We start from the raw sequence: 13,319 nt of genomic DNA, 5'->3' as shown, positions 1-13,319 counted from the left end.
TCTGTCCTTGATCTCTGGTTTTTGTATTGATATGTTTGTGGTGGGTCTCTGTGTTCGTAGCATTTAGGAGCGACATTTTCATTTGTTAAGGTGTTGGATTGCTTCTAGAAGCAAATTACACTAGGCTATTCACCTTTTGTGCCAGCTTAGATTGAATGGAACACTTTCGACCGCGGATGACAAAGTGTAATGCTTGCAACCTTGAAGGAGACCTGGAACTAAATGATCATTTGCTTCACGTATACAGTACACATCCTTATGTCTAACTGGGACTGTTACTATCGTTGTGCTACCCCACTACCGAGGATAAAAAGCTAAACCCTTTACCTCTAGAAAGACAAGAGAGATAAGCAAAATTAGTCGTAGTCGGCCGATATTTGGATGGTTGCTTATTAAACTTATTATATGAACCAAACAAACGCCACTTTATCTTCTTTATTATTTATGATGGTCCCTTGTGCTTACCTTAATGTTTGTTAGGCGTAATCAGTAATTATCAGTGGAACCCTTTTGTGAATCAAATGATACTGTTAGGGCATCTCCAGCCGTTGACCCCCCAGGGGGCGCCTAAAATCGCTGCCTGGTGGTGAGCCGGCGCAAAAATTAGGCGTGGGGCGAGTTGGTCCCCAGCCGCCGGCCCCAAGGCCGCCCCAGGCACGTTTTAAAATAAAAGAAGTTCGGCGAAGTTCGGCTTAAACACGATAAAATTCGGCCAAACACGATTAAATTTGGCCAAACACGATAAATTTCGGCACATTTCAGCGAAGTTCGCGGATTTTCATTATATAGCACATATACATAAACTAATCTAAAGGAAAAACTGGCTGAAGTCGCCGCCATCGCCGTCGTCGGCCTTCTCCTCCTTGACGCGGGCGCCCCTGCTGGACCCCTGCCCGGCGTCGCCATGGCGGACTGGTGGCGGCGCATCGTCGTCGTCGTCGTCGTTGCTGTCGCAGATGACGAGGACTCCGCCTTCGCCGCGGCCGCGTCGACGCTCCGTGAAGCGAAGCAGGGCGGCGCGCTGGCGCTCCTTCGCCTTCTCCAGACGCTCCTTCTCCATCGCTATGGAGTCCCTGCGCGCCCATTCCACGGCCACGTCGTCGTCGTCGAGCTCCGTCGTCACCGGCACGGCCGGCTCCTTCTTCACCGGCGTGAGCCCCGGCTCCGTCTTCACCGGCGCGAGCCCCGGCTCCGTCTTTGGCTTGACGAAGCGCGGAGGAGGAGCCGACGAGGAGGCGCGCTGGCCGTCCTCGTTGATGACGATGTCGGCGCTGCGAGTGCGCCGGCCGAGCGGCGTCTCCGCCGCGGGCACGGCCTTAACGCCGAGCAGGGCCGGAGTGCCGGAGGAGTGCGATGAAGATCTGGAGGAGGAGGAGGACCCGAACCTCCTTGGCGCCCATGGCCCGGCGCGTCGGTGCTGCGCCGGGGCGGCCGCCCTCGCTGGGTACGCCAACGGCGGGTCGTTGTCGCCCTCGAGGTACGTCAGCACGCCCTCGAGTGTGCGGCCGGGGACGCCCCACCACAGGTGGCACCCCTCGCTGTTCTACCGGCCGCCAACCACCGGCGCGCCGTTGATGGACGCCAAGCGCTGCTGCTGGCGGCGCTCGAAATACGCCGCCCAAGCCGCGTGGTTGTCGGCGGCGTACTGGAGAAGGGAGAGTTGGGCGTCGGTGAGGGAGGCGCGCACGACCTTGACTTCCTCGGTGAAGTACGTCGGCTTCGCCACGGCGTCGGGCAACGGGGGAATGGGCACTCCCCCGGCGCTGAGCCTCCACCCCGTCGGCCCGGCGCGAATGCCGGCGCCGGGATGTTCGCCTGGAACAGGAGCCAGGACTCCTGTTCGTGGAGCGAACGGCGGCCGAAGCCGTTGGCCGCCGCCTCGTCTCCGGGGTAGCGTTCCGCCATGGCGACGGGCTCGGGAGAGGTAGAGAGATAGAGGGAGGGGCTGGGCGGCGGCGCTCGGGAGAGGTAAGGAGAGGGAGAAGCTGGGCGGCGGCGAGGGGCGGGGCTGGTGTGGGCACAGGCGAGTGTAGGCCACCGGCTATATAGCCGCGCCACACCCGTGTGTACGCATGCGAGGGAGGGGCGGCGTCGGCGCGCCGTCCCGTGACGCGCCGCCCGTGAGGAATCAATGGTAAGACTGACCGGCGGCAGCCTTGGCATTGATTCCCCGCGGGAACCGAGACCGTTGGGGGAAGACGAGGCGACGTGTCGCTGACGCGGCGGGCCTGCGGCTGTTTCGCGTCAAAACAGTTCGCCCTGGCGTCCCCGGGCGCCCCCAGCGCGCCGGGTTCGGCCTGAGTCCGCCGACGCTGTTTTCGGACCAGACCGGCGAAAATCGGACTCCTGAGGACGCGACTGGGCTTTTTTTGACGGCGGCGCGAAAAAATCGCCTGAGAAGGCCTTCCTGAGGCGCGGCTGGAAATGCCCTTAAACAACTTACCCAGTCTCCTGGATCAACTGCCTGAAAAGGAAGTGTACCAAATTATGCCTGGCATTGTCAGTGGCATACATACTAGTACTTGTGATGATCCAGATTCCAAACCCAACTAGCTTTACATGTCATCTTCTTATCCCTTTGATCTGTTATGTGTGAAGTAGAGTAAAGTAACATATAATGTTGGAAAAAGCAGAGAAAATTGACACACATATCCAACTAATGAATAATGATGACGTGTTTCATGTGGTGCCACGGTGGGGACTTGGGACAAACACCATTTGGTGCGTAGTCTTTGTACGTAGCACTCACTCGGCATTCAACATGGGTGCACTACTGCAACGCTCTAAATTCGTGTACAAGCAACGGTACACGGTGACTTTAGTTTGTAGGTACGACGACGCTCTAAATGTTGACGAATTATTACTAGATGTGCAGTGGATCAGCTCTAGGTACAGGGGCCAATCCATCCATGCATGTGAGGTAGTATGTTGTCGCAGCAAAAAAGGCTGTGCTTCTCTCATGGGGTCGCCGAACCACCTAGTGTAAAAATCTGATTGATCTATCCAACACATGACATGCTGCTGCACCAGCCGTGATGTCGATCAACATAGAACTGGGAGATCAGATCATATCACATGTCAGCATCCACTATGCGCTTAGTCATCATGCTCTGCCCTACAACCAGAGCATCCGTGCTTTGCTGCATGTACGTGTCCCACACACTGGCCCGTAGAAAGCAAAGCCACCTGCAAGGCATCAGATAAAATCATCTTCCTTCCGAGATATTTTCTTTCTGTCTGTGAAACCGGAGACTAGATATTTGGCTTAATTTCAACGAAACTTATTATAGCAACAAAACAATAAACCCTTTAATATAAAACAACAACAAGAAGAAATAATTACATAATAATATTTATAATGTATAGTAAGGCAAGCGCAAATGTTATGTGCAATATGATGTCATTCAATATAAAATAATAACTTAGTACTTGCTTGTGAATATGTGACATAGATTTACCGGCAAATCCAAAGTCTCAAGTTACTCATTGAGTGTTATGTGCATCCTAAATGTAGAGACCGGGAGCAATAAAACACTAAAACGATCCATGTAAGGATATCATATCATCGTTATTATGTGTCCTTGATCTGTGGTTTTTGTCTTGATACGTTTGTGGTGGGTCTCTGTGTTTGTAGCATTTAGGAGCGATTTTTTTATTATGGTGTTGGACTGCTTCTAGAAGCAAATTACACTAGGCGATTCACCTTTTGCGCCAGCTCAGATTGAATGGAACACTTTCGTCTGCTTGCAACCTTGAAGGAAACCTCAAACTGAATGGTTGTTTGCTTCACGTATCCAATACACATCCTTATGTCTAACCGGGACTGTTACTATCGTTGTGCTACCCCACTGCTTGAGGATATAAAGCTCGTAAACCCTTTCCTCTAGAAAGACAAGAGAGATAAGCAAGATTAGTCGTAGTCGGCAGATATTTGGATGGTTGCTTATTAAACTTAGTATATGTACCAAACGAACAAGACTTTGGCTTCTTTATTATTCATGATGGTCCCTTGTGTTTATCTTATTGTTTGCTGGGCGTAATTAGTTACTATCAGTGGAACCCTTTTGTGGATCAAATGATACTGTTAAACAGCTTATCCAGTCATCGCCTGGATCAACTTGAAGTGAACCAAATTATGCCCGCAATTGTTAGTGGTGTACTACTATTAGTTGTGATGATCCAGATTCTCGACCCAATTGGCTTTACATGTCATCATCTTATCGCTTCGATGGTTGTGTATGCAGTGGAGTAAAGTAAGATATAATGTAGGAAAAAGCAGAGAAACACTGACACACATATCCAAGTAATGATGAAGTGTTCCATGTGGTGCCACGGTGGGGACTGGGGACAACACCATTTGGTGCGTAGTCCTTGTACGTAGCACTCACTCGGCATTCAACATGGGTGTGCTGCAACGCTCTAAATTCGTGTACAAGCAACGGTACACGGGGACTTTAATTTGTAGGTACGACGACGCTCTAAAGGCTGACTCATTATTATTAGACGAGTCAAGGGGGTAAGCACTAGTGTGGTGGATCAGCTCTAGGCAGAGGGGCCAATCCATGCATGTGAGGGTGGTGTCCTGTCACAGAAAGACCGTGCTCCTCTCATGGGGCCGCCAAAGGACCCACTTGATTGATCTATCCAACATATGACATGCTGCTGCACCACCTGCTATGTCGATCATCATAGAGCTGGGAGATCATATCAGCATCCACTCCGCGCTTAGTCATCATGCCCTGCCCTACAACTAGAGCATCCGTGCTTGCTGCCTGCATGGACGTGCCCCACACACCGGGGACGGGAGAAAGCAAAGCCACCTGCAGGGCATAGATAAAATCATCTTCCTTCCGAAATATTTTCTTCTCGTCTCTGCGAAACCGGAGACTAGATATTTGGCTTATTTTCAATGAAACTTATTGTAACGAAAAACAAACCAATAAACCCTTCAATATAGATAGAACAAGAAGAAGAAGAAATAATTACTGTATATAATAATGTTTATAATCTATAGTAAGGCGAGCGCACATGGAACCGCTAGATACTCCCTCCGGTCCTTTTTAGTTCGTATATAAGATTTGACTGAAGTCAAGCCTCGTAAAGTTTGACTAGCTTTGTAGAAAAAAGTGTCAACATTTACAATCTGAAATCAATACCACTAGATGTGTCATGACTTGAAGTTTCATATTATATAACTTTAGTATAGCAGATGTTGATATTTTTTCATATAAATACGGTCAAACTTTGTGAAGTTTGACTTCAGAGAATTCTAATATACAGAGTAAAAAGGACCGGAGGGAGTATAACTTTAGAATGACAGATGTTGATATTTTTTCATATAAATACGGTTAAATTTTATAAAGTTTGACTTCAGAGAATCTAATATGCGGAGTAAAAAGGACCGGAGGGAGTAACAAAGAGCCCAAACTCGAAACACGATCAGCATTCACCGGCGGCGAGCGGATGGACGAGTCCAAATTGTCAAAGCACTAGCACAGGCTGTCAATCATCAGTCCAAGTGAAGTGAAGTGGCCTGCCCGTGGCCGTGGCCGCACCGTCACACTCACAAAAGATCAGGCGGCCTGGAAGCCAACGAGAACTTGTCCACCGCTTTGCCTTTGTCCGTCGACCGCCGGGCCGGCCCGTGCCGGACGCGGGGCCACATGACGTGCAGAGGGGAGGGGGCGCACGTGGGTGGGGCCCGCGCGCCATTGCTTGTGCTGAAAGAAAGTGAAGGGAGGAGCCTGCAGCTGCAGTGGACGGGCACTAGATGAGTTCCTGATTGGAGGCTCGAGTTTTTTCATTTCGTGGCCGGCCCTGCTTGCTTGGAGCCGGAGACTTGGAATGAGCAGGTCAACGCGGCGTCGTTCCCTCGCCGCCGTCTGACTGCGATCGGTATTGTATTCAGGTTCCTGTGACGTGTCAGCCGGCCGGACTCAAGTTCCTACTCTCCCGGTCGCGTTGCAGAATGGACGTGCTTGCCACTGCGTCGTGTCAGTACCAGCCATGCACGTATGTCAAATCCAATAGTGTCGCCATGTACTCCACTGAGTATTGTAGTAGTACTGCTAGTACATAGCAGGGAGACTTGTAGGGTTTCATGGTGATGGTGGCTCGGCGATCGTTAAGGCCAACTCCACCGCAGGCCAACTCCACCGCACGATCTTAAATGGATGTTTGGGTTGATCGAATTTTATCTTTTTGGGATGGTAATGCATCTGTTCATGTCCGCCTTTATCCGTTGGGTCGTGGGTGTGTCTAACGCGCGGCCGCATCTCAAATCATGTCCGGGATGAATGTGATAAAAAACAAAAAAAAACTTAAATAGAATGCCTAAAAAAGTAAATAAACGCAGTTACAAAAACTTAAAACATATTTAGGGGTCATGGCCATAAAACGGCCCAGTTTCACGCCGCACTTAAACGGCTCAGTTCCGTAATTAACATAAAAACAAAATAATAAAAAGCCGCCCGCGCGCTCCTGCCGCGCCTGTCCATGCCGTGGTCGTCGCCGTCTTCAGTGGCCGCCGGTGTCGTCGTCGTCGCTGACGAGGTCGACGTAGTCCGGCGACGTCCACAGGTGGGCCGGCGGTCCGCGGTGCACGGCGGCGGCGTGGTGGAAGTTGGCAAGTGCCTGCACCACCACCTCCCGCGACGAGGCTTCCCGCTCCGGTGACTGCTGTAACACCCTCGATGCGACTATATCTCCCACGTGTCGAGGCACGACTTAGAGACATAATCGCATTGAAGGCATATGTCGCAAGTTAGGCAATCTTCACAACATCCCATGTAATATAAATCATAAAGGGGAGATAACATAGTTGGCTTACACTCGCCACGTCAATCAAGTACATAAATAACATTACATCATCCAAACACTCATGGCCCGACTACGGCGCCAAAATAAAAGATAACCCAACATGCGACACGGTCCCGATCACCCCCAATTGGGCACCACTACTGATCATCAGGAAAAGAAACATAGTAACGTTGAGAGTCTTCGTCGAACTCCCACTTGAGCTAAAACGCGTCTCCTGGAGCGGAATCATCAGGCCCTACATCTGGTGTAATAGTAATCTGTGAGCCACAGGGACTCAGCAATCTCGTACTCTCGCGATCAAGACTATTTAAGCTTATAGGTAAGGCAAGGTAAATATGTGGAGCTGCAGCAAGCTACTAGCAAATATGGTGGCTATTCTGTTCGCAAGAGAGAGTGAGAAGAGGAGGCAAAGCGCGAGCGAGAAACTAGAGGACAACCTGCGCAAACATTACTCCAACACCGTGTCCACTTCCCGGGCTCCGCCGAGAAGAGGCCATCACGGTAACACACTCAGTTGATTCATTTTAATTAAGTTAAGATTCAAGTTATCTACAACCGGACATTAACAAATTCCCATCTGCCCATAACCGCGGGCACGGCTTTCGAAAGTTCAAATCCCTGCAGGGGAGTCCCAACTTAGCCCATGACAAGCTCTCATGGTCAACGAAGGAATAGATCTCCTCCCAAGACGTTCTGATCAGACTCGGTATCTCGGTTCTTCAAGACACTTCGACAGGTTAAAATAAGACCAGCAACACTGCCCGAATGTGCCGACAAATCCCGATAGGAGCTGCACATATCTCTTTCTCAGGGCACACTCAGATTGTCTTAGGTACGGGTAGGCCAGCCCAGAGTTGCCCCTGGTGGCCACCGGCAGCTGACAGGTGGACCAACACTCAGAGGAGCACTGGCCCGGGGGGTTTAAAATAAGATGACCCTCGGGCTCCGGAAACCCAAGGGAAAAAGAGGCTAGGTGGCAAATGGTAAAACCAAGGTTGGGCATTGCTGGAAAAGCTTTAATCAAGGCGAACTATCAAGGGGTTCCCATTATAACCCAACCGCGTAAGGAACGCAAAAATCCAGGAACATAACACCGATATGACGGAAACTAAGGCGGCAAGAGTGGAACAAAACACTAGGCGAGAGGCCGAGCCTTCCACCCTTTACCAAGTATATAGATGCAATAAGATAACATGGCAAAATAATGATATCCCAACAAGTAAAATAATGTTCCAACAAGGAACGGCCTCCAATCTTCACCTGCAACTAGCAACGCTATAAGAGGGGCTGAGCAAAGCGGTCACATAGCCAATCAACGGTTTGCTAGGAACATGGTGGGTTAGAGGTTTGACATGGCAATTTGGTAGGCTTGAAAGCAAGTGGTAGGCATCGTAGCATTGGCATAGCAAAAGAGCGAGCAAACTAGCATAGCAAAGATAGTAGTGATTTCGAGGGTATGATCATCTTGCCTGCACAGTTGTCAGAGTTGACTGGATCCTCGAAAGCAAACTCAACGGGCTCCTCGTTAGCGAACTCATCTCCCGACTCTACCCAAACAAGACAAACAAGCAACAAGGACACAATCAACCACGTGCAAGGATCAAACAATATGATGCAAGGATGGTATGCTATGCGGGATGCAATATGCAAGATTTGACAAGGGATGCATGAACCTGGCCTCAACTTGGGAATCCAAGTGTGCCGCTGAAAAGATGAGATGAAATTGCTTGAAAACGATATAAAGAACTCCGGAATCGGAGTTACGGTTTGAAAATGGCAAGCGATTCAAATATGACACTGGTCTGCGATTTACAGCAAGTAACCATCTAAATGCAATGAGATGAACATGCTACAGCACCCAAACATGGCATAAAAATACATGGCAGGGATGCATTCGTGATGCTTAACAAAAGTCTAGCACTGAGCTACGGCCAATTCATCCATTAACAGGTTCAAACAAGCATGGCAAAAATACATATAACAAACAGATTTCAGACTTAGTGGAATTAACACTTGTCTGGAATTTTAGATCAGGTAGCACTCTTCGGAGCATCAAAACTACATGCTACAAGACCTGAACATGGCAAAGTAAAGCATGGCATTGAGCTACTCAAAGAGCTTAACAAAAGTCCCTTAGTGACCTTGAGCTAAAAGGGATCAGAAAATACAATTGCAAGCATGTGAACATAGCAAAATCATAATCAATTCTCAGACTTAGTGAAAACTGACACATGCTGAAACATATCTCAAGTAGTCATGTTTACGAGCTCGATGCACTCAATACGAAGCAAGTCATGATAAGCTAAGCACACACCCATCAAGAATATACAAAATTCAAGCTAGACATGGCAAGAACAATAGCATAGCATGCACGGATCAACTACAACATCATCGGCAAAATTGCAAACAAGTTGACAATCTGCCCAGATTCACAAAGTAGCAAAAGTAGAGCTCGATTGACTCAAGCTAGGGTGCTCCATAATTGCAAACAAAGATATGGATGGATAGAGCACTACAAGATTAACAAAACATCCTTACTGATCATCCTCAAAAGAGGCACGGATCACTAGGAAACAACATGAACATATGGCCATATGAGATAAACAGCTCAAAGACTTGGTGGAAATGCTAAGTCCCTGAAAACAGAATTACCAAGTGCACCACTTTGCAAGCTCGTGCTAGTCACCACACACATCACAAAAATACATGGGTTGCACCTCTGGAAAGATGGCAAAACCCTTAACAAAACACATGTAGAGCTCATGGGCATATCATGCACACATTAATCATGGCAAAAATGACAAATAACTAAAAGGAGCAGCAGATCTGACAAATATCTCAAGTAGCCCTCTTCTAATAGCATTTCGGGCATCAAGATGAACTCAAATGAAAATGATGCAATGGAACAAAATGATGTACTCTCTGAGATGAACATTTTGATATGCTATATGCCCAAATCGAAGCTACGGGTGCAAAGATACGATGCTATGAACATGAGCACTTGGACTGCAGACTTAGGGAAAAATCGAGGTCAACCCTAGGGTTAGCTCAGATCTGGATCTGGCGCACGCCGACCGAGGACCGCCGGAATCATCGGGGTGGTAGGCCGGCGGCTCACCGAAGAGGAGAGGAGGCCGGACGGCGGGGGCGGCGGACCCGGCCGCGGTGGCGGCGAGGCGATGATGGCGCCGCGGTGGTCGGCGAAGGCGGCGGCGCCGGGCGCGCGGGGCGAGGCGACGATGGCGGCGTGGACCCCGAGGCGACGAGGTGGCGGCGGCGGCGAGGCGGACCACGGCGGCGGTGGCGTCGGAGTGGAGGGTGGCGGCGGCGGGCGAAGGCGCGGGGCGGCGCCCGGATCTGGGCCGCGGGGGCCGGATCTAGGCCCTCCGGGCCGCGGCGGTGCGCGGGTTGGCGGCGGTGACGTGGCAGGCGATGAGTGGGCGGCGGCGATGTGTCCGGCCAGGGCGGATGTGTCTGACCGGCGCGGAGACGATTTTTTAGGGTTTCAGACGAGGGGGATCCGGATTTTCGGGGAAAGGCCTTTATATAGGCATAGAGGGAGTTAGGAGAGTCCAAATGAGGTGCGGTTTTCGGCCACGCGATCGTGATCGAACGCTCTAGATGATGGAGAAGGTTTTGCTGGGTTTTGGGCCAAATTGGAAGGGTGTTGGGCTACAACACACACGAGGCCTTTTCGGTCCCTCGGTTAACCGTTGGAGTACTAAACGAAGTCCAAATGGTACGAAACTTGACAGGCGGTCTACCGGTAAACAAGGCCGCTTGGCAAGTCTCGGCCCAATCCGGAAATGTTTAATCCCCACACATGAAAGAAAGGTAGAAAAGACCACCGAAGGAGAACGAAGCGCCGGAATGCAAAACGGATAACGGGAAAAATGCTCGAATGCATGAGACGAACACGTATGCAAATGCAATGCACATGATGACATGATATGAGATGCATGACAACGACAACAACACACAGAGACAAAGACCCGAACCTGGGAAAATAAAATAACTTAACGCCGGAAATGGCAAGAGTTGGAGTACAAATTGAGAAAGTTACATCCGGAGTGTTACAACTGCGGCGACGTGGGGCACCAGTTAACGCCCCCCACGGCGGCCGCCGCCATCTGCTCCGCCGTGCATGACCAGCTCCACCCCTGGCCCACCAGGCCCGGGTGGAAGGCAGCCACCGACGGCTCCTCCCTCACCTCCTCCTTCGGCACCATCTCCAGCTCGAGAATGGCGACGTCGCCGGCCGCGGAGAGGGCAGTCATCTCCTCGAGGCCCTCCCATTGGCGCTCGTCGTCCGTGCGCATTGAGTCCTCCATGACACGCGCCATGAGACGGGCCTCCTCCTCCGCTGTCATGCGAGGAGGTGGGGTGGCGATGGAGATGGTAACGGCGACGGCGTGGGCGTGAGGCCGCGCATCCGTGTATGTATAGCGTGGGAGTGGGAGGAGAATCCAACTGCCTTTTCTCAACCAAGAAGAAACAAGAGGCACGAGGCACACGCATGTGATGTGCCGCTGCTGGTGCATCTGCATGCACACAAAGCATGTTGGTGCTGCGTCGACAAGGCACGCAGCGGTGCCTCTCCGGCAACCAACGTTTTGGTTCCACCGACTCATTCGACGTCGCTTCCGTTCTGTGCGGACGAACCAATTCTGTGGGAGCCGCGGGTTGATCACCAGCCCAGCGAATCACACTCTTTCGCGGCCATGCGCATCATGCAACCCGGCCTCAGATCAGATCGTAAGATGCTTTCCCTGTGCAGTATGGTAGGGTTTAATAAGAGATGATCATAGAGCAATAATAAAGCGAAAGAATCCTTTGACGGTTTGCAGCCCAACGCTGCACCGCGCCCACCGTACGTTAGGCGAAGTTTGCTCCGCTGGATGTCTCTCCGTCCACCAACGAGGCATACCGCTTATTTTCTTTTATATGCCAAAGGAAATGCCCTAATCAATAAGATTTAGGAGTGATAATAACACGGCTAATATAATGAGATGAGGCACCAACACAGATAAGATACTCTATTCCAGCTCGCAAGCCCTAGTATTATCGACACTCCTGACGTTAACCTTCCTTCTAGAAGGCCGTTGCCCTCTCAGCAGCTCGCAAAGCAGGAGCTTGCTTGTGGATAACATTTCCAGTGGCACAACGGTAATTTATCACGAACTGACCGATAGACATAGATCCATGAACCTGGACAAAATGACGGTGATGGTTTAATTAACCGGCCGGTGGCTTTCGTAAGTGTATATGCTAACCGTCCCTCTTAACGATAGATCCGCAAGCACGTATTCTAATGAGATTACTATTGTCTTCGATTTGATTGACAAGTAGCCTCTCGTGATCCGGTTAGGCGAGCGCAATTATCCAGCGTGGACCGAGTTACAGTGACCGCGCGGATCTATGGATGTCCACAGGCTCGATCGATCGCTACGTGGCCGGAGAGAGCGCCTCAGCCTCACACGTGTGGCCGTGTGGGTGCAGCCGATAGCGCCACTGTTACGCGTTTTTTCTCTCCGATTATTAGTGTCCATGGCCAACGATGCAGCGCAAAACGCTAGTGCGCTGGTGCTTCTGGGATCTTTGGCTCTGGCACATCACTCAGTCGACAGCATGGAATGTCCAGCCCTCAACGGCAGCGTACTGCTAGTCTGCTATCAACCTCGCTTGGAGGATAGGGCTTCTAGAAGCGCGCCTGCCTCTCAGATCATGCCCTTGGTGCGGCGAGGCGTCAAGTGAGCATGCAGCAGCACCACGCCTTTCAGATCCCTAGACTAGTAGTACTGCTACTAGTACAACTTGAGCTGGACCGGCCCCACTTCGCCCACCAACCTGGGCCCACATGACAAAGGAGTGTGTCCTGTGCGTTCGAACCGATGGATGGCGGTGGATAATTAACGGTGCCATTCACCGGCGGGCTTTGCCCCGTCCAGCTCGACAGCGAAGCACGCGATGGAGACCGGTCTCCCGCCACCTCACATGAGCACTCGAGCAGATGAGCTGCACGCCTCCTCTCCGATTCGGCCCCTTCCCCCGTTCTTATCCTCGTGATTCCACCTCCTCACTCGCCCATCCGATCTTTTAACCTCCCAATGTTTTATATTCCCCGAATGTCTTTTATATACTTCCTTCGGTCTTTTTTAGTTCGCGTACAAGATTTGTTTAAAGTTAAACCTAGTAAATTTTGATCAAGTTTATAGAATAGAAAACCAACATTTCGAATGTGAAATCAATAACATTAGACGCACATGACTTTAGTTTCCATAATATTGTACAAATTTAGCATTGTATGTGTTAATATTTTTTCATATAAGCTATGTAGAAAAATATTTTTCATATAAGTATGGTCAAATTTTACAAAATTTAACTTCAGACATTTTTTATATACAGAGTAAAAAAAACCGGAGGAGGTACGTACACATCATTCCACAAGAATGAGTTGAAAATAATAACGATGCATGCAAGGTTTCCATACTAACCCGGGC

General features: G+C 50.3%; 1 protein-coding gene across 1 annotated transcript; it reads right to left on the bottom strand.

Annotated features, from left to right (window-relative positions):
* Window positions 1-10,818: 10,818 nt before the first annotated feature.
* Window positions 10,819-11,772, bottom strand: LOC125553568. Its single transcript, XM_048717336.1, has 2 exons — window positions 11,694-11,772; window positions 10,819-11,588 (listed from the first exon to the last, which is right to left on the bottom strand). The coding sequence occupies exon 2, from the start codon at window positions 11,448-11,450 to the stop codon at window positions 10,893-10,895; it is 558 nt and encodes a 185-aa protein (XP_048573293.1). The 5' UTR covers window positions 11,451-11,588; window positions 11,694-11,772; the 3' UTR covers window positions 10,819-10,892.
* Between the last annotated feature and the right edge of the window lie 1,547 nt (window positions 11,773-13,319).

This window comes from Triticum urartu, chromosome 4 (genome assembly GCF_003073215.2).
Source record: "Triticum urartu cultivar G1812 chromosome 4, Tu2.1, whole genome shotgun sequence".
NCBI lineage: Eukaryota > Viridiplantae > Streptophyta > Magnoliopsida > Poales > Poaceae > Triticum > Triticum urartu.
Note: the sequence above shows the minus strand (reverse complement) of the source record. Positions and strands in the feature narration are given on the sequence as shown.

Bases quoted from the DNA above. Each gene is read 5' to 3' on its own strand.
- LOC125553568 (XM_048717336.1), bottom strand. From the start codon at position 11,450: ATGAGTCGGTGGAACCAAAACGTTGGTTGCCGGAGAGGCACCGCTGCG.